The sequence below is a fragment of the Chlorocebus sabaeus genome, chromosome 13 (genome assembly GCF_047675955.1).
Source record: "Chlorocebus sabaeus isolate Y175 chromosome 13, mChlSab1.0.hap1, whole genome shotgun sequence".
NCBI classification, from domain to species: Eukaryota; Metazoa; Chordata; class Mammalia; order Primates; family Cercopithecidae; genus Chlorocebus; species Chlorocebus sabaeus.
In genome coordinates, this window is record NC_132916.1 from 50045984 (window position 1) to 50067315 (window position 21332).

Genomic DNA, 21332 nt, shown 5'->3' on the forward strand with positions numbered 1-21332 from the left:
TTCGGAAGCAATATGAAACCTTGCCTTGAGCTATAATGATATAAAGGCAGTTAAATTAGATCCTCTTTGCTTCTCTATTGAGCCAACTGTAAAACTTAGTATTTGCCTTGTGGCTTTGGCAGGTGCACATGATTTGCCTGGTGTGATGTTACATCAGTGAAAAGTGTTGCCTCACAATCAAACTTATCAGCCTTATTCATCTGTACTGAAAGGTTTATTCAACCATATATACAAGACAAGGCCAGGTGCAGTGGTTCCCACCTGTAATCCCACCACTTTGGAAGGCCAAGGTGGGCAGATCTCTTGAGCGCAGGAATTTGAGAACAGCCTGAGCAACATGGTGAAATCCCATCTCTCCAAAAAAATGCAAAAATTAACCTGGTGTGGTGGCATGAGCCTATAGTCCCAGCACCTCGGGAAGCTGAGGTGGGAGAATTGCTTGCGTCTTGGAGGTGGAGGTTGCAGTGAGTCATGTTAGTGCTACTGTACCCCAGCCTGGGTGACAGAGTGAGACCCTGTCTGAAAAAAAAAAAGACATAAGACATTTAAGGATGGGTACATCATGGTCTTTACCTCCATGATCTCAACATCTTAGACTCTGATGGGAAGGCATTTTTTTGTTTTGTTTTGTTTTTCCTTTAGTAATACTACATGCTTGACATTTTTCTAGCCTACCCACCTGTGGCAATGGAAGGTAATTTAATTTTTGCACTAACTCAGGTGTACATAGTTAAGTTTATCCTGCAAGGCTTAGCCAACATGCATTTTTCTTTTGTAGCTGTGCAGTATGTAAACTGTCACAATTTGGTGGCTTTTAGTAGCGCTGCCCACTGGGACCAGAGATATCTAGCTACAGCTTATGGAAGGGCGTTGGCCAGAAGCTGCCAGACATGGGAAGAAGGAAGCATATTGTAGGCTCTAGAAATAGGAAGCTACCTACAAAATGATATAAAGAAACTATTCTGATAGCACGAAGACCTAAAGTGACAGCTGTTTATGATGACAGCAAGAAGGGCAGAAGTATGCAACAAAGAAAATGGAGCTGAGATATTAAAAGGAATGAACAACACTTAACCTAATCCCAAAAGGAGCTATGGGGAAGAGTTAACCTGGGGCATTCATCTTCCATGTAAACAAAGCAAAAGCAAACAATTAAGATTTTTCAGATTCTTTAGAAGGAAAGACGAGTATTGTTAATGTTTTATTGCTTACCTACCAAGACTTAAGCAAACCAGTTTTTACATTTTTTCCTTCCTAAGATTTGTAAAATATGGTGATTGCACTTTGGAATCTCCTTGTCTGGAGATCTAAAAACATAGTCAATAGTCCTGTCTTCCTGAAGTAATTTAGATGTGGTTGCCTGTAGGTATGGAGATCGTTTCTTATAGTCTAGAGGAATGTTCAGGGTGTCTTTGGTTCCATGAATAGTTCTGATTTGAAGATATAGATTACTGGAACAGGACTGTAATGGAAGCATCTATTTAAGTTTTATTTTTTCCTCTTGGCTTTACTTTTTAAATAATATAGAGAAAATATTTAAAAGTCAGATAAATCCTATGTGAATTAACTATGTTCATGTTTCTATGTCACCCCTCAGTTTTCATCTAGGACCCCCATGTATGTGATATAGATGAAATGATATCGTTGAGACATTTCCGTGTGTGTGTATGTGTGCTTGTAGGACCTCAGATATAGAGGGCTGAGTTAATCACCCTTCTCAGATCATGGTTTATCATTAATGGTCCAAGCTCGGCTTCTTGTCATTTATCATTCATTCTCTTTTATTCTCATTCTGCACTCCCATTTCTTCCTCAACTTGACACTATTCTATTGTGTTCAATGTGTATAGGTTTTTATTTTTATGTACTTCTGAAAATTATTTGTGTGTGTGTGTTTTTTTAGCGTCCATCTGTGATGTATGTTTAAAACAGATGGATACTAACATCCCATTCAGTTTTTCTTGATGTTAACCTGTTGACACTTTTGGTGTATATTTATGGCTTGTTATTTCTAATTGCTGGAATCTAATGGCTCTGGATTCCCAGAGCTTACCTACCATACTTTATTTACCCTCTGTCTCCTCACTGCCATAGATAATACTGTGATGAACATCCTCCAGCGGGTCCCTTATGGTGTACATAAAGTATATACCTGTTGGGAGAGGATACTTACCTGTGAATTAAATTCCTAGGTCATATGAGCTATATATACTTGATTCTCTGGAATGACTGAACAGTTTACATTCCTTGTAGTGTTCGCGTTTCCATCAACATTGGAATTATACAGCTTTCTGATTTTACCAGGCTAGTAGGTGTAAAATGATATATTGTTTTCATTTGCATTTTTCTGATCACATACAGGTTGGAGCGTCTTTTCATGGTTAATTCAATTTTATATTCTTTTTGTCACATTTTTATCTATTGCAGTATGGTTCTGGGGTTTCTGATATCTGAATTAGTATATCAGGATATATTTAACCCTGACAATTAGGTTGAATCATATGCAGGTGCCAATGGTTGGCCATTTTTGACCTATAAAAACAGTGAAATCTGACTGGGTGCGGTGGCTGACACCTGTAATCCCAGCACTTCAGAAGGCTGAGGCAGGCAGATCACCTGAGGTCAGGAGTTCGAGACAAGCCTGGCCAACGTGGTGAAACCCTGTCTCTGCTAAAAATACAAAAATTAGCCAGACGTGGTGGCGCACACCTGTAATCCCAGCTACTCGGGAGGCTGAGGCAGAAGAATTGCTGGAACCTGGGAGACAGAGGTTGCAGTGAGCCAAGATCATGCCACTGTGCTCCAGTCTGGGTGATAGAGTGAGACTCTGTCTCAAAAAAAAAAAACAAAAAACAAAAAAACCCCCCAAAAAAAGTAAAATCCATGGTCCAACTTAGTATGTTGTTGGACGTATTCTTTTTGTTTTCATTGTTATAAATAGTATTACAGTGACCATATGCTGATATATAGCCTTTTTCTTCTTTTGAATTTGTCATTAGGATAAATTGCTAAGAGAAGGATTACTAAGTCAGAATGAACCTTTCTATGGCTATTGTTACATATTACCAAATCACTTTCTAAAAGGACTGTACTCATTTACATTAGGCATCATTTATATAGTAACTCTACTGGTTTTACTCTAACTTCATAATCATTATACATTATCATTTAAACCATTAGTAACTATAAACATTACCTCATGGTTTTTATTTATATTATTTAATTGTAGTTAATGTTAATCATTTATTCGGGTTGAATAGTGTGCTTTTATGAGTATGATCTATTTGTGCCCTGAGTCCATTTTCCTATTAATGTCTTTTTGTCAGTTGATTTGAAAGTGGGTTTTTATACATGATAGTTTTACCCTGTCTTCAGTCCCTGAAAATGAAATTATTCATTTACATACAATTTATTCTTCAGATGACAATCAAAACAAAACACATGATAAAAAAGAGAAGAAGATGGTGGTTCAGAAGCCCCATGGGACTATGGAATACACTGTAAGTATAACCAAGGTGGTATAAATGTTTGTTAATAGCATTAGATTTATATAATGCTTTTCCCTGACACATCCTGCCCCTTGGCTGCATTCCTCATGTGTACCCATTAAACAATGAAGCTTCTTAAGACCAGTTTTAGGTCATTTCTTTTTCCTACATATTTTCTTCCAGGTCAATCTCAAATAAACCAGTGACTTGAGAATGTGAGGGTGATCTGCCTGCAACATCTATCACCCTGTTGATCACCAGCATTGCTTAGGCTGATCTGGCTGACTAGGCAGGAATCCCTTTCTTCCTCCTCCACTCCATGTGCATCCCTATGGAGCTTGGATGAAGAGGATGACGTTCCCCAATAGAGGAGGACGTTTCTTGGGTCATGGGTATTCCAGTAACTGTGTTGCCCTGTTAGAACCTCCAAACAAGCTGATGATTTGAATTATCTTTGATATAACAGGGACTACCACTTTTAGGTCATCAACCCAGACATTCTTTCTAAGTTCCAAAGCTATGTACTTACTTGGCTACTCAACATATCCACCTAGTCCTCCATGCTTGGTCCTTTTCAAGAAACAATGACTCCATCATTCCTACATTTATGCAGGCTAGAACTTAATTCTTGACATCTTCATCCCCTTATTCTTCATGTTTGTTACTACCTTCTGTGATTTTTCCCACCAGTCTAGGCCAGATCCCTTTTCTAACATTCTTATAGAATCATGTTGCTTAACATAATTTATCTCAGTTTGACATTATTGATTCATTAGCATATTGTTATTTTAATCTCTAGCTCATGTTTTAATTTATACATCCATGAAGAGAGATTAGACCTCTCTTTGTTCACCATTATATTCCTCGTAGCTTGCAGGAATTCCCTACTGTTGAGCAGTAGGTGAACGATGCTAGGTGTCTGTTCGTTACTGCAGCTCCACACTGCCATGTGCTCATCTCTGTGACTGCATCATAAGCTCCTGGAGGCCAGGAGTTGTTGTATCTTATATATCCTAGGCTTAGCACAAAGTGGGCACTCAGTTGTAGATCTATTTTAATTCACTATTAAATAGCACTCTTGAGGAGTGTTCTCTTTGACTTCTAAGAAGAAATTAAGTGCTGTTGCCATTGCCTGGTTGTATTTTCCTAATGTGTACTTATTTTATAGTCATTATTTGTAAGCAGTGTCAGACCCTATATAAGACAGGCAGCAAGATCTAATTCTTTGCTGGTGTTTCTTTTGGAATAGTAAATCTGCAAGCCTCTGTAGAGTCACACTGAAGATCTCTGTCACAGGCTTTCATGCTCAATGCCCTGTGAACATCTCTAGGCATCTTTCTAAAGTTTATAAGCATAGTCGTTTTTAGAAAGGATTTGGGATAATTATATTTTATATTACCATTGTCTAAAATATACTGTTGGTCCTCATAACACCTAGAATAGTGCCTTACCTCAAAATAGGCACTCAAGAAGTATTGGACTCAATTATTTATTATTAATAACAATATTACTTCGAAAGCCATAATCATTAAGATCTGTATATATTTGTCTATCACCTTTATTCACATGCCCCTCCAAAGAATGGAGAGGTGCTTTTGCCAGGAGTTACTTCCTGCAGTATATACTGAACAATGTAGTGACAGGAAAAAAGAAAAAAAAAAAAAAAAAAAAAACCTCCAAATTAATTAAATATTAAGAAGTGATCAAATCAATAATGCAGGTATGCCTACCTCTTTGTTTTATGTTATGGAGATTAGTTTTATTTGGCAAGTTATTTTTGTGCTTGTCATTGGAAATAAAAGGTAACTCATATAAATTTGTGTTTAAAGAATCTGCTGGCACTTGCCCGATTGCTTTTATTACTCCTGGGCTATGGATGATCAAGCATTCTGATTTAGTTTCAGTCATTTAATGATACCAACATCCCTCTCGGGGTCTGTGCCCTAATTCTACATATATATCTTATCTTTAATAACTGCAGATTGTTAAAGTTTTTCTCACTCTCTGATCCCCCTATACAGTGTATGTTTTATAAGTTTACTCATAAAAATATGAATGTAGTATACAAATATATAATACAGTATGAAAAATATTTTTTAACTTTGTTTTTAGTGGAGATAGTTTTGCCTAGGGTAGAAGTAGTGGCCTATGCTGTTACTTTAGTGATTTAAAAAATTATACATACTACATATAATATATCCTAACTTGTTCTAGAAAGGCTTTGAGGCTGTTTCAATGTAATCTGTAACTGTAAGCTTTGATTAGTCTGAGACAGTTCATCTAGTAGTTGGACCTTTGATACTGAAGGCAGCGATGGGTTTAATTCTCCTCCTACGTCTCTACCCTTTCACCAGTCCACATCTTCCTTCAGCCTTCTCTCATCTCCACATAATTCAAGGCTTACCTGGTGGAGCCAGTTCTGCTTACGAAGAACTTATACCGGTCTTGACCCAGGGCTATCAATGGGAACTTCTCAGTGACATTCCTCAGAGTGACCTCCCACTAGCAAGTCTATCTGGCAACTCTGGTCAGGGAGTTTGTCCTGGGATGTTGACATGACATCAGGGAGCCAACTTTTTTTCTGGGTAGAGCTGTTTTCCTGTGAAGTTTCTCATCTCCTCACTACCCTCTATTCCTGTTCCTCCTCTACTACAGAAGGAAAGAAAACTGTACACCTGGGACATATGTCACAAGTTTCATAGATTTAGAGAATAACACTAATTTGACCGTAGAAAATTGTGGTTTTAATGACAGTGAACAATTATTGGTAGCTAATCGGAATTTCTTTCTGATTTCCTTGCTTTCACAGTATTCATTCATCAACTTTTTGAGTACCCTCCATGTATCAAGCAGTGTGCTGAACCCAGGAGAAAACATTTTGCCAGCTTTGCCATACAAGCCACCAGTTTATAGTATACAGAAAAGTCATGCAAATAGACAGAATATTACAAGAGAGAAAGTAGCCCCACTTCCTCTGAGGGTGGGGACTGTGTGTACATTGTATTTTTTTCTTGTTGTAGTCTTCATTATAGCTCATGGACCTTTACTTCATACGCCTAAGTTGCACCAAAGTAAAATTAGAAATCTATTAGTGGACAGTGAAATTTGAAAATGAGGAAGCCCAGAAATGAATTGCATTTAAGACTTTGCTTTAAAATGATTTTACTAAGAATTGACAACATATTCACTCTTTTTTTGTAGTCTATCTTGATGGAACTATTACTTTATTATTTATTCATATTGCAGATAAATTAATAGTATCTACCAAAATTGATTTTTTTGCTTTATGTATTGACACTTACTTGTTTGATTATTCTAGGCTGGAAACCAGGACACCCTAAACTCCATAGCACTGAAATTTAACATCACTCCCAATAAATTGGTGGAACTGAATAAACTTTTCACACATACCATTGTTCCAGGCCAGGTAATTATACTCTTATTGTATATGACTCTAGAAATTCTGCATTTATCTTTTATTGCCATTTTCAGTGCCTCACTATTGTTTGTCATAGTATTATCATAAATGATAATGTGCTTTGGTTCAATATTTTCTCTCCTTTATTTTTATTTGTTTATTTTTTGAGACAGGGTCTCGCTCTGTTGCCCAGGCTGGAGTGCAGTGACGCCATCATGGGTCACTGCAGCCTCTATGCCCTGGGCTCAAGCAATCCTCCCACCTCAGCCTCCCAAGTAGCTGGGATTACAGACGTGAGCCACTGCACTCAGCTCAACTTTATGATATTTTCATATTCACAGGATTCCTTGGCTACAGAAGCTTAAAATTTTTTTTCCTAGGCTAAAATGACAGCATTGCTGTATGGTTAAGAACTTTAAGACCTCAAATCCTGATTTGCATATGTATTGGGAGCAAACCCAAAATGATTTTCTGAAGGCAATAGGAGACTTTCACCCCTGCCCATGATCCAGGCTCGCTTCCATGTTGAGGTAGCACGTGTTCTGGCTGCTGCCCACCTCTCTCTACAGTGCAGCCAACTGTTTAAGCTTAGGAATTACTCCTTAGATTCGACATTGGGAATGTTCAGACAATTGAATCACAATTTCTGTTACCTAATACTTTTTTTAAGAGTTCAGATGCAAAAAAAAATTAATATTAGTGGAGAATTGCTTGGGAAAAACGCCATCCATTCATTACTCTAGTTTAGCTGTATAATATAAGATAAATAAGAGCTGTATACCAAGACCACAAAATTTTAGTCCTTTGTAAATTACTTTTTACAGAACTATAAACTTTGGCATTTGCCATTGACCCATATTGAAGATGCTATAAAAAGCAATACTCCAAAACTGGTTATTGTATTTACTGTTAGTGCATCATAGAGGACAAATAGTTCAGTCTAGGACGCTCCTTTATATGAGATTCTATAGGAGAGTATTTGTACTTCTGAGAAACTTCTTCATTTTTATCTCATGGAAATTGAATTCTGCTAACTAATGATGTTGTCTCTTTGCATTAATTATATGTAAACTTAGAGTCACTTTTATGGCCCACTTCTTAATGAGTGGTTACTAGTTTTGGTGCGTATATTTTTAGTAGTAATCAGTCCTCATCTTATATCCCCTTGACTTTGATTTTCCCACTTTTATTTTAATGTGTTTTTTATTGTTGTCTCAAATATTTTCTGGATTGAACTGAGGTTTAAATGACTGGAAAGATAGGAGACAGTGAATACCAATATTGATCAGTAATCATTTGTTACATGATTAGCTCTGAATTCTGTTTTATAACATTAAAGGTCATCATTTTAAGATTATATTTGGCTGGGCGCAGTGGCTCATCCCTCTGATCCCAGCACTTTGGAAGCCAAGGTAGGCAGATCAGTTGAGGTCAGGAGTTCAAGGACAGCCTGACCAACATGGTGAAACCCCGTCTCTACTAAAAATACAAAAATTAGCCAGTAGCCAGGCTTGGTGGCAGGCGCCTGTAATCCCAGCTACTCGGGAGGCTGAGGCAGGAGAATCTCTTGAATGCGGGAGGTGGTGGTTGCAGTGAGCTAAGATCGAACCACTGCACTCCAGCCTGGGTGACAAGAGTGAAACTCCATCTCAAAAACAAACAAGCAAAATATTATATTTGATAGATGCCACAGTGTAGCATGTCTCTTTAAAAGAGTGTTGAATGTCAGGATTGTAATAATGTTTTGAGAACCAGAGTATTTTGCAGAAGGTTGCTATTCTGTATAATTTGGTGGGGGGGTGGTGGGTGGATTTTTAGTTTTACATAACCCAGACACTGATGGAAGAGAAAATGCTGGGATCACTGTATTGATATTATCTTATATAATTTATCATATAAGGACCATACTACTTTAGAACTCAGAGTCTGCTTGGAGTTAGCAAACTGGGTTTGTTCCATTTCTACCTGGCACAGATATTAAGTTTAGAAGCCATGCTTCTCTCTGTTCATTTCCCTTATACTATTAGTCCCCCATCCTGGAGGGCTCTCCCCGCTCTCCTATCCAATTTCTACTTATTCTTTAAGGCTTCACTTGGACCCACTTGCTTCACTTGGCCTGCCCAGAATACTTACCCACCTTCCTATCCCTTTCTTTTTGCCTTTTTCGTTTTTTTCTTTCTTTCTTTTTTTTTTTTTTTTTTTCTTTTTTCTTTTTTTGAGGTGGAGTCTCCCTCTGTTGCCCAGGCTGGAGTGCAGTGGCACGATCTTGGTTCACTGCAACTTCTGCCTTCTGGGTTCAGGCGATTCTTCTGCCTCAGCCCCACCGAATAGCTGGGACTACAGGCACATGCCACCATGCCCAGCTAATTTTTTTGTATTTTTAGTAGAGACGAGGTTTCACCATGTTGGTCAGGCTGGTCTCAAACTCTTGACCTCAGGTGATCTGCCCACCTCAGCCCCCCAAAGTGCTGGGATTACAGGTATGAGTCACTGTGCCTGGCCTTACTCTCCCTTTTTGAGTTCTTGCAGTGTCTATAGGCATGTTCTGTACCCTTTGTACTACACACATTCATATGCTGAGTATCATTTCATGGATTAGTCTAAGACACCCTAAGTCGCTTATGAGTTTCTTGAAAGCAACTGAGGTCATAATCATGCACTGAACATGATACTGTGCAGAGAATAACTTCTCTAAACACTCGCTAGTGGTTTGCCTGGTTCCGGATACTCACCCATCTCTCCTCTCCCATTCTCAGGTCCTTTTTGTGCCAGATGCCAACTCTCCTTCCAGTACCTTAAGGCTATCATCATCCAGTCCTGGTGCTACTGTCTCTCCTTCATCATCTGATGCAGAATATGATAAACTGCCTGTATGTATATTACGTTCTTCATGCACTGAAGTTCATTTTTATTAAAGAGACTTTTTTTGTGAGTTGTAGAATTGAACATGTTATTTTTCGCAAGATTATATCTGAAATTCTCCCTAGATAGTTGAGATTAGGTAATTGGAGAATGCATCATCTCCAAGGGAAACTTATTCACATTTAAGGTTTCAAAGGCAAAGATGGCCAGACACAGTGGCTCCCGCCTGTAGTCCCAGCACTCTGGGAGGCCAAGACAGAAGGATTGTCTGAGCCCAGGAGTTTGAGACCAGCCTGGGAAATATAGTGAGACTCTGTCTCTACAAAATATTTTAAAAATTAGCCAGACATGGTGTCTCACACCTGTAGTCCCACCTACTCAGGAGTGGGAGGATCACTTGAGCCTGGGAGGTTGAGTCTGTGGTAAGCCATGATCATACCACTGCACTCTAGCCTGGGTGACAGAGTGAGACCCTGTCTCAAAAAAAATAAAAATAAAAAAAATTTTAAACAGGCAAAAATGCATGTCTTGTGTATGAAGTTAAATTTCCAATGACATGGATAGTTTATTTGTGTTCATCCTTTTTAAAAAAAAAAAATAAATTGAATCACAAGTCTAATATGAATTTTTTCATTTAGGTTAGTGTTTTTTTTTTTGTTGTTGTTGTTGTTGTGTGTGTGAGACAGAGTCTCTCTCTGTCACCCAGACTGCTGTAGTGCAACGGCACGGTCTTGGCTTACTGCAATCTCTGCCTCTTGGGTTCAAGCGTTTCTCCTGCCTCAGCTTCCCAAGTAGCTGGGATTACAGGCGCCCGTCACTATGCCCAGCTAATTTTTGTATTTTTAGTAGAGACAGGGTTTCACCGTATTAGTCAGGCCGTTCTCAAACTCCTGACCTCAGGTGATCCGCCCACCCCGGCTTCCCAAAGTGCTGGGATTACAGGCGTGAGCCACCCCACCCAGCCCAGTGAGGTTAGTTTCTAAAGACATTTCATGAGCAAGTTTTATGGGTTCATACATATGCCTTTGCTTAAAAAAAAAAAAATTAGTTTGATTTGGATATCTGTTATTACATTTGTGATATTTTTGAAGGACAAAGGATGTTTGCCTGTTTAACGTTCCACTTAAATAGAAATAGTATAGTCACAGGGAATTTATGGGGCTTGATCTACACACATAATTTGTTTGAAAAAGTGCTTTTATTTGATTTTGAAATTTTTTGCTTTCACAAGGATGCTGACTTAGCACGAAAGGCCTTAAAACCCATTGAAAGAGTCTTATCATCTACTTCTGAAGAAGACGAGCCAGGTGTGGTGAAATTTTTAAAAATGAATTGTCGATACTTCACCGATGGAAAGGTATATAGCAATGTAATTTGTTTTCTTTCCTTGAAATCTATGAAAAACTAAAGGTTACAAGTTACTGGAACAGAGGCTACATTAAAAGATCTTACCCAGTGTGTCAAGTTTAGATTTGACAAGCATCCATTAGTTTTCCTTTATTGGATGCCTGGCCATTTTGCTTATTGAGGTAAATGTTATCACAGAGTGGAAATGTGATTCTTTGCAACCTTGGATTCATTGTTTCTTTTCTTTTAGTTTGGGCCTATGAATTGTTAGGGAGATAGTATAATACACATAAAACAGCAAACGCTGGAGTCAGACTCACTGAATTTAAATTCTAACTCTACCACCCACTAACTCCGAGACCAGGGGCAAAGTATTTACATGTCTTAAGCTTCCATTTTTCTCATGGATAAAATAGGAACAATACAAACAATTAATAAGAGTGTTGTAATGAAAAGTGATAATTTATGTAAAGAATTTAGCACCTAATCTGGAAAATAGTAAGCTCTCAACCTGTATTTGCTGTTGGTGATATTAGTATTAATATCTGCTGTATCCTGTTTTTAGGTTTTTGGTTGTTGGTTGATTGTTTTCTGGGTGTTTTTGTTTTTTTGTTTTCACAGAGAACAAATTCAGCTTTTAGTGAGCCTCTGGAGAAGGGACTATCTTGATAACCAGTGAATTCCTGTGGTCATAGGAGACTTCATATGAGTTTTAGATAATAGGAAAAATATGTTACCGATGTGCATTTATAAAGTTTGCAAATAAGAATAAATAATGCTTGACATAAAGAAACTTTTTTTAAAGACAGCTTTATTGAGATGTGATTCACATAACATACAGTTCACCCAATTACAGTGTAAAATCCAGTGGTTTTTAGTTTGTTCACATAGTTGTGCAACCACAATCCATTTTAAAATATTTTTATTACCCAAAAAGAAACTCCATAACCATTAGTAGTTATTCCCCATTTCACACTCTCCCACCCTATTATTTCCCCTCCCTGCTACCCCCATCTCCGTGAGGCAATCACTTACCTACTTTCTGTCTTTCTGTATTTGCCTATTCTAGACAATTTATTATTCCTCCTTTCTAACTGTAAGTATATATCCTTTGACCAATATCTCCCCCATCCTTCTCTTTCCCCTAAACACCTACACCTCTTTTTTTTTTTTTTTTTTTTTTTGGTGAGACAGAGTTTCGCTCTTGTCACCTAGGCTGGAGTGCAATGGCACGATCTCTACTCACTGCAGCCTGAGTAGCTGGGACTACAGGTATGTGCCACCACATCCGGCTAATTTTGTAATTTTAGTAGAGATGGGGTTTCACCATTTTGGCCAGGCTGGTCTCAAACTCCTGACCTCAGGTGATCCAACTGCCTTGGCCTCCCAAAGTGTTAGGATTACAGGCCCGAGCCACCGCACCTGGCCCACCCATACCTCTTAGTCATCACCATTCTACTCTCTATTTCTATGACATCAGCTTCTTTAGATTGCACATACGAGTGACATCGTGCAGTATTTATCTTTGTGTGTTTCGCTTATTTCATTTAACATAATGTTCTCCAGGTTCATCCATGTCGTTGCAAATGACAGGATTTCGTTCTTTTTTATGGCTGAATAATTTGTGTATATATAGCACATTTTCTTTATTCATCTATTGATGGATGCTTGGGTTGTTTTCATATCTTGGCTATTATGAATAATGCCGCAAATAAACATGCAAGTGCAGATACCTCTTTGAGATATGATTTCGTTTTCTTTGGATATATACCTAGTAATGGGATTGCTGGATCTACAAAACTTTTTACTAAGATAATCACTAAACTCATTAAAAGTACCAAAATAAAGTATTTGCCCAAAGAAAGTTATCTGTATCCTGCTGTTCATGGTAGATAATATCCCTATGGCCATTAAGGTCTCTTTTATAATTTGAGCAAGCTTCAGACTTTTAAGACTTCACCAAGCTACGACTTTTTGCTTTTAATCTCCATAGTTCAGCTGTATTCACTCTGGCTACAAAAGTTTCATATTCCTATTTATGTTGACTTTTGTTGGATGTGGGCTTTCTAAATATTTTAAAGAAAAATATCGGGACTATTCTTTGACACTATAACTCAGAAACAGCTGCTCCCTTAGCACAGAACCATGCACTTGTTAGACACATGGGGAAGACTTGCAGAGTGAATTGTAAAGCCCCGTATTCTCGATCGGGAAAGCACTTGGACAGCCCCTCCCATTTTGTAGACAGAGAACTAGAAAATCTAGGAAATCTGAGACGTGTATGTGAGAACCAGGATCTAGGAAATCTGAGACGTATATGTGAGAACCAGCTGTGCTGTTGCAGCAGCTGTGATAGAATCAGGCTCAGTTGGTTGCCTCAGTAAGCCACATCTGTTTTCTCTGCCTCACCATCCAGCATTGCCTTTCTTCAGCCTGTTTTTCTGGTCCTCACAGAGGGGATGTAATTGTCACATAGGATTCTGTGGTTCACAAAGTCCATGGAGTGGCCATCTGAGTGAGTTAAAGCTCTGTGGTAGTTGCTGAAAGCATTTCTGCCTGAAGTGATTCTGTCCTGTTGCTTTCTCCTGCAGGGTGTGGTTGGCGGTGTCATGATTGTGACTCCTAACAACATCATGTTTGACCCTCATAAGTCTGATCCTCTGGTTATTGAAAATGGGTGTGAGGAGTATGGTCTCATCTGCCCCATGGAAGAGGTGGTTTCCATTGCGCTCTACAATGACATTTCTCACATGAAGATCAAAGATGCCTTGCCATCGTAAGACATTTCTTTGTTTACCAGGAGAAAAGGGGTGTTGAGAGTTAAATGTAGCTTAAAAATGAGGGCATTGGCATGATTGAGGGATTGTATAGACGTGGTTTCGAAGGTGGAAGATTTGTGCACTGAAGAAAGTGAGAAAAATGAGAAGAAATGAAAAGAATAAAGTCAATGATGGGAAAAGTTGAACATACAAAGATTAAAGGAGTAGAAGAAGCCATCATGTTAAAATAGTATTTATTTGGCTTATTTTTCTAAAAAGCAGTGCATGTTCTTAATGAAATTATGGAAGAAGAAAGGCATTTTTCTGAAAGAAGTATATCCAATTATCAGTAAGAGAATAATGTTTTCTTCTGGATTTAACTAAGGAGAGTTATGTTTGTCTTCATTTAACTTCTAGGAAAGGCAGTCTCCCTGACTCATTTCCTCCCTCAGTCCTGCACGGAGAGAGGTTTGGGTCGAGTAGAGTAGTAACCACCTTCGCATGCTGTGAAGAGGGAGTAATACCAGTTTGCTTTTTCCCTGAAATATAGATTAATATAACTTCGGTCCTGATTACTTTTGCCTTATAATGCAGGATTTATTGTTTAAAAAGAGAGGGAAGCTCCCCAGGAAAAAAGAGAAAGAGTTAAGAAAGCTCAGGGAATTGATTAACTTATATAGATAATCTGACTTTTACTGTTCTTTTGCTCTACTGTGTCTGTTTCTCTATAAAAACCAGCAGTAAAAAATTTTAAAAACCTTCAGTGATGGGAAGAGGCGGAGCAGTAGGTCCTAACAGGACAGAGGGAAACTAACCCTTGGGGCTCATACGAAAAAAAAAAAAAAGGAAATTACTAGGGAGCTAAACCAGACACAAAATCTCTGGGGGTTTATGCAAGTAGATTCCCCTGGACTCCTACAGCCGTTAGAATCTGGTCCAGGCAGCCCTTCCCCAACCTCAAGTCACTGAAGATAGCCACCAGAGCATGGGCCCTGAAGTCATTTCCAAATTTTGCTGCCAGAAGTGTCTAATTGGGTGGCCAAACAAATAGGGGCATTCCCTACTGAAATAGGGCTCCTAAGGGAGTAATACCACTCCACATCTTCAGCCAGGATCTTAATTATTCTATTTAATAATAGACAGTACCTCGTTATATAAAAACTTATCTTGTGAGATTATGTTTAATGATCTCAATTATAAGGGATAATGCCATGATTACAGAAAAAGAGCAGAGTTAAGAATCAGCTTCCAATTTGTTGAAATTATTTCAGGGTTGCGCATTGATTCCTGCCTTGGATGCAGGTATATAAAGGATTTTCAGTCTAATGAACAAGAATGTGTGAGAATCAGTGTGAAATAAACTTTGTATTGTCTTCAGAATTTCATAAATTGTTTAAAAGTTAAAAATTACTTAAAACATCATTATTACCGAAAGTTTAATAACAGTAAGTACAAATTACCCCATGGCAATGAGCAATAGTTTTTAAAAGTGGATGTGTGTAAAACTCCTCCATCCTCACCTTCAACGTTGGTATTTGTGTGAGAGTGTGTGTGTGTGTGTGCCCGCACGCACGTGCAGGACGTTTTGTGGCTCCAGCTGCCACAGCGAGTAAGAAGGGAACAACTGAAAGGATTATTGATCACCATTAGGTGCCCGGCTAAGTCTAGAAAACATTAATTAACAAACTAGCCAGTTGACACCATTATGTACACTTGGCAACTGCACTGCAGAAAAAGCAGATAGTGAAATTCATCTCAAGTAGGGAATGGGCAGTTTGGATTAGGTAAAAGAAGAAAGGGGTAGACAAGGTAATCTAGAAAGCTAATTAGAGTGCAGTTGAAGGTATTTTTGTAGGGGTCAAGCTAGGTAGAGAAGGGAAAGAAAGTTTTGCTTATTAATCAAGTATGTGGAAACTTGGGTTTCTTTGTTGCAGGACTTCTGACAGCCTTTAATATGCCTAATTAAGTCTTGAGTTCCAATAGGGAGATTATGCTACATTTCACTAACTTATTTGACTCTAGGATGGAAACATTTTTAATATCTCCTGGGATGCTGGTGTTGGACAGAACATTTTGTGTTTGCAAGTTCCTGCAGAACAGAGATTCTGTCACAATTGTATTTCAGAATATAGCACTTAGGGGCTCAATGAATGCTTATTAAATTGAAATGAATTATAAATTACGAAGGCTTTTTAAAGCGTTTGTTGGAGCCAACCAATTACGTAGGCTTTTATTTTCTATTGGAAAAAGCATGAACCTTTCATGCAGATGGTTTATAAAGTCACTTTGGGAAGACAGTCTTTTGGAACTTCAGAACTTCCTGGTACTTTGTTGCTTTATTGTCATAACCATTTATTTCAAAGCCAAAATAGCAGATAAAGTTTTATCTGAAGATGATCTGACCTTTTTAGAAAATATAATTATTTCTGAAAATTGAAATGTTATTCTTTAAAAGGGTTTTTATATCTCTGCATTTCAACCCAGTAATGACACTACTAGTAGCAGTGGTAAGTGGATGGGTTTACTCAAGATATTTCCAATCATATTTTTTTACACATATTTGAAATTATTACTATTTTTATTTTCAACTTTTATTTTAAGTTCAAGGGTACATATGCAAGATGTGCAGCTTTGTTACATAGGTGTGTGCCATGGTGGTTTGCTGCTCTTTTTAAAGTATATTTCTTGATCATTTATTTTACACTTGGGAGAACATGTTTAATCAATATTTTTATGTAATTCCAATCTGGAAAGTAGAGCATCTGTTATTAAGGAAAAATAATTGATTGCATCCCAGTACAATGTGTTTCAGCTGATAAACGAGCTGCACCATTGCTATAAATAAAGCGATATTGTTATAAAATGAAATATTTACTTAAGAAACGTAAGTATTATACATAAGAGCTTTTTAAATAAGATTCACTTTTCTATACATTTTTAAATTATAAGATGGAGCAACTGCCAAATACCAACAATAATAGTGGAAGCTTCCTCTTGCATCTTCTTTGGGAGTAGAGGGCTGTCTATGATTAGAAGCATCAGATCCTAAGCCATGAAACCCAGAATCAGGGTTCAAGGTCAATGACTTTATATGGAGCAGTTAAGTGAGTAGCTACTAAGTCAATGAGCATTTCAAAATTAGTGTAATTGTTTTCTATACTATTTGATGAAAAGGAAAAGGTTTGCACATTTAAGGAATTTTAGACATTGATACTAAAATATTTCCTCTTCTTTATCCTTTCCTTCATGAAAGTCAGATACATTATTATTGCATATTTAGAAATCTTATGGGTAACATCTCCGTGTTCATGTATAACTTCCAAATTCATCATGTGCTTCCAGTAGGATATGCAACTCTCATGGTTCATTCTTTCACCATTTCCTTTAGTTGACTTATGTTTCATTTTGAAATCAATTTCTTGATTTTATTTTTTTATTCTGAAATCATTTGAACATAAATTTAAGTTGTGGTATATTTATGTATTGGTTTTTCGTTGCGTTTCTGTTTTGTTTTTTGCCTTTCCTCCATTTTGTTTTTGGTTTTATTTTTAACATTCCATGTGCACCCACCATTTCTCCCCCAACAGTGACCTACCTCAGGATCTTTGTCCTCTGTACAGGCCTGGAGAATGGGAAGACCTGGCTTCAGAAAAGGATATCAACCCTTTCAGTAAGTTCAAATCTATCAACAAGGAAAAACGACAGCAGAATGGAGAGAAAATCATGACTTCGGATTCCAGACCAACAGTACCTTTGGAGAAGTCCACAGAACACACACCTACAAAGCCCTCAGGCAGCTCTGTGTCAGAGAAATTAAAGAAACTGGAATCCTCTAGGGAGACATCCCATGGCTCTCCCACAGTGACTAAGCTTAGCAAGGAACCTTCCAACACTTCTGCTGCATTTGAATCTACAGCCAAAGAAAACTTTCTAGGGGAAGATGATGATTTTGTTGACTTGGAAGAACTTTCTTCTCAAACTGATGGTAGAATGGACAAAAAAGACACCTCAAAGGAGTGCCTTTCTCTTGACCCAGAGGAACGAAAGAAGGTTGAGTCACAAATAAACAATTCAGCCGTGGAAATGCAGGTGCAGTCTGCTCTAGCCTTTTTGGGAGCAGAAAATGATGTTGAACTGAAGGGGGCGCTAGATTTAGAAACCTGTGAGAAGCAAGATATAATGCCAGAAGTGGACAAGCAGTCTGGTTCACCAGAAAGCCGGGTAGAAAACACACTGAACATACATGAAGATCTAGATAAAGTTAAACTCATTGAATATTACCTAAATAAGAACAAAGAAGGGTCACAGGTATCTGAAAATTTGCAGAAAACAGAATTAAGTGATGGAAAAAGTATTGAACCAGGGGGAATAGACATTACCCTTAGTAGTTCTCTTTCCCAGGCAGGCAATCCCCTAACTGAGGGCAATAAAGAGCCAGATAAGACCTATGTGAAAGAGAGAGAGCCCCTCCCAGTAAAACTGAACTCTTCTACAGAAGAAAATGTGATTAAAGAGGCTCTAGACTCCTCTTTGGAATCTACTCTGGACAACAGCTGTCAAGGTGCACAAATGGATAATAAATCTGAAGTTCAGTTGTGGCTGTTAAAGAGAATTCAGGTACCCATTGAAGGTAAGCTGTTTTTCTTTAGTGCCTTTATATTCTGTTGTATAATTGCCTTTCTACAATTTGCACATGTAATACCCAAATTGGTACAATTATTTGAAAACAATATTTTCTCAATAGAGTATATCTTTGCTGATAGCATTAACAATTGGAGAGAAAATTTACAAGATATGGTATCTATTTTGGAACTTGAGCTATGACATAGATCTCTAGATACCTACTTCAAAAGTAGTTTACTTTTAGTCTTTCAAGCTACTTCCTTTTTTTAACCTTTATTTTCTAAATCTAGAGGAGTTTAAACTGTTTTTGAAGAGATCTCAATTCTAAACCGAATTGCATTATGTTATAATTGGATTATCAGTAGCATTCATTAATATGAATTCTCCCAATTCTCCATTATTTGCTATTCTGTTGGTTTTTATACTTATTTTCAGTATGTAGCAACTCATGGGATGTACTTCAACCTGAAAGTACAACGAAAGCTTTTTCCTTGTGTACTAAAAAAGGCTTGAAAAATTTATTAGTCCTGATATGATGTTGTAGGATGTTTCTGCAAAGTTTTGACTAAGAGAGGATTGTGCACTATCCTTTTTAAGTTGAAAAGTTCTTCTATTATCAATTTGTCAATATTGAGGAAGAGTTTTTTCATGTGTGATTCAGATATACTTCCTTCAAAAGCAGAAAAAAGCAAGACCCCACCCATGTTCCTGTGCATCAAAGTGGGAAAACCAATGAGAAAATCTTTTGCCACTCACACTGCAGCCATGGTCCAGCAGTACGGCAAACGGAGAAAGCAGCCAGAGTACTGGTTTGCTGTTCCTCGGGAGAGGTGAGTATGGGCTACAATGGAAAGTCTGTGGGTCTGTTAGGTTTGGACTGCATTTTGATATTCCTTATCTTAAAATACTTCATTTTATTATGGATTAAGAGCTTTATCTGAATTGGAGATTTTAGAATTCTAGAAGGATATTATTTAAAGTGGCTTTCTGCTAAATGGTGGTTTTAATATAACAAATATGGAGCTGTCATAGGTACTATGTTCTGAACCGCTTTCATAACTTTCTACCGAGTTGATTTTTAAATGAAAGAAGAATTTGATGTTCTCAAGTACCAGTAATTAGAAGTGATCTTTCATTGAGGATGAAGGAATACTATGGAGCAGATCCAAATGCCTCTTAAATGCAAGAAAGAGGCAGGATTATAATATTTAAAGTGCTTACAATTCTAGGGAATGAAATATTTGTTGGCTTTATGGAGGGAGTGTCTATAGCTCAGCAGCATAAGAAATGTGATCCCCTGGATAGGTTCAAGGAGCTGTATACTCCTAGAAAAGATTGTATTTTTAAATCACCAAAGAAGATACCTTCTTGGTTATGTGGCAGTCTAGAATAGGAGGGATAGTGGCATAGAAATTCTTCAACAGTATATCATTGAGGATGTCTTTATAATAAAAATAATTAGGGAATATTCTTTTTAGAAACAAATGCTTTTATTTCATATATGTGGTAGAATAAAAATGTCTTATAAAGTCCTTGCAATTAGTTTTCAACACTGTTAAAACCATGCATCTTGCCTCTTAAAAACATCATCATCTAGCCAGACCTTCTGGCTAACACACCTGCCAAGAGCAAACACACTCGGCAAGCTTCCATAGCATGATTTCTCAGTAAACAAAATTAAATTCTAAGCAAGGGTGCACCTTCTGGCTGATTATTACCTAGAATGATCATTCTCATCGGGAGAGTTGTCTCATTTTAATAAATTATAGTTTAATGTGAAAAACAATAGGCTTTTTATTAATGAATTTGCTAACAGCTTTTACCTGTCTTAGACACAAACCCACATTAACGCAGGCATTAAACATAACTTGTTTTGCATTTATGTAATATACTCCTTCACCTGTGCCTGCAGCCCCCACAGTATCTCCTGGAAATTCAGAGATATTGAGGAGAACGAGGAGAAAATGTGTCTTTTTTGTCATTATTTTAAAATGTTTCAAAGAAGCAGTGCAGATTTCCAAAGCTCTGTTAAAATTGGAGTCCTAGAATTAGAATTTTATAGCTGAATGATACCTAAGAGATTTAGGCCCATTCTTGATTTTCTAGGTGAGGAAAACAAAGCGCTGAAACTTTCGGTTACATTGTGGGTTGTGTAAACTTGATCATCTGTCAGAAAAACTACCTATCATATATATCACTTTTTCTCTGGGAAAATATATTATTTATAATATAAGACAATTGTGTTTTTTTCAGTTGTGTTATCTTTGCTGGGACTGTCTGCACCAAGGTCTGTTGTAGAATAATTGAAGCAATCCCACACATGTAATTATTTTACTGTCATTTTTAACCCAGAAGAAATCTTAAAGCTAAAATAGTACTTCTCTTTGACTTCTTATACCACTTCAAGTGGTTTTTGTAAGCTTTTAAAACCAGGTCAACTTTGGGAGGTTGAGGTGGGTGGTTCACCTGAGGTCAGGAGTTTGAGACCAGCCTGGCCAATATGGTGAAACCCATCTCTACTAAAAATACAAAAATAATTAGCCTGGTGTGGTGGCAGGTGCCTGTAATCCTAGCTACTCGGGAGGCTGAGACATTAGAATCACTTGAACCCAGTAGGCTGAGATTGTAGTGAGCTAACGCCACTGCACTCCAGCCTGGGCGACAGAGTGAGACTTTGTCTCAAAAACCAAACAAACAAAAAGAAAGCAGGTCACTTGTGGGATTCTATTCTATTGTATTTTATAGTGTCCATTACTTGTTTACCTTCAGGTAGCAAATAACCTGGTAGCAAATACCTTCGGGTAGCAATTAAATACTTAGTTTTCTTTCTTGAACT

The 21332-nt window shown here is 37.6% G+C and overlaps 1 protein-coding gene across 9 annotated transcripts in view; it reads left to right on the forward strand.

Moving 5' to 3' along the window:
- The window catches only part of NCOA7 (nuclear receptor coactivator 7), a 155087-nt gene that overhangs the window by 94665 nt on the left and 39090 nt on the right, over positions 1-21332 (forward strand). For 6 of the 9 annotated variants that reach the window (XM_008007151.3, XM_038000951.2, XM_008007150.3 and 3 more), the window contains 7 exons: positions 3420-3499; positions 6807-6914; positions 9662-9775; positions 10999-11124; positions 13706-13890; positions 17461-18503; positions 19158-19326. In XM_008007151.3, the coding sequence (XP_008005342.2) occupies positions 3420-3499; positions 6807-6914; positions 9662-9775; positions 10999-11124; positions 13706-13890; positions 17461-18503; positions 19158-19326 (1825 nt within the window). The remainder of the gene's footprint in view (positions 1-3419; positions 3500-6806; positions 6915-9661; positions 9776-10998; positions 11125-13705; positions 13891-17460; positions 18504-19157; positions 19327-21332) is intronic. The other 3 variants (XM_008007152.3, XM_008007153.3, XM_008007154.3) reach the window with 3 other exon arrangements.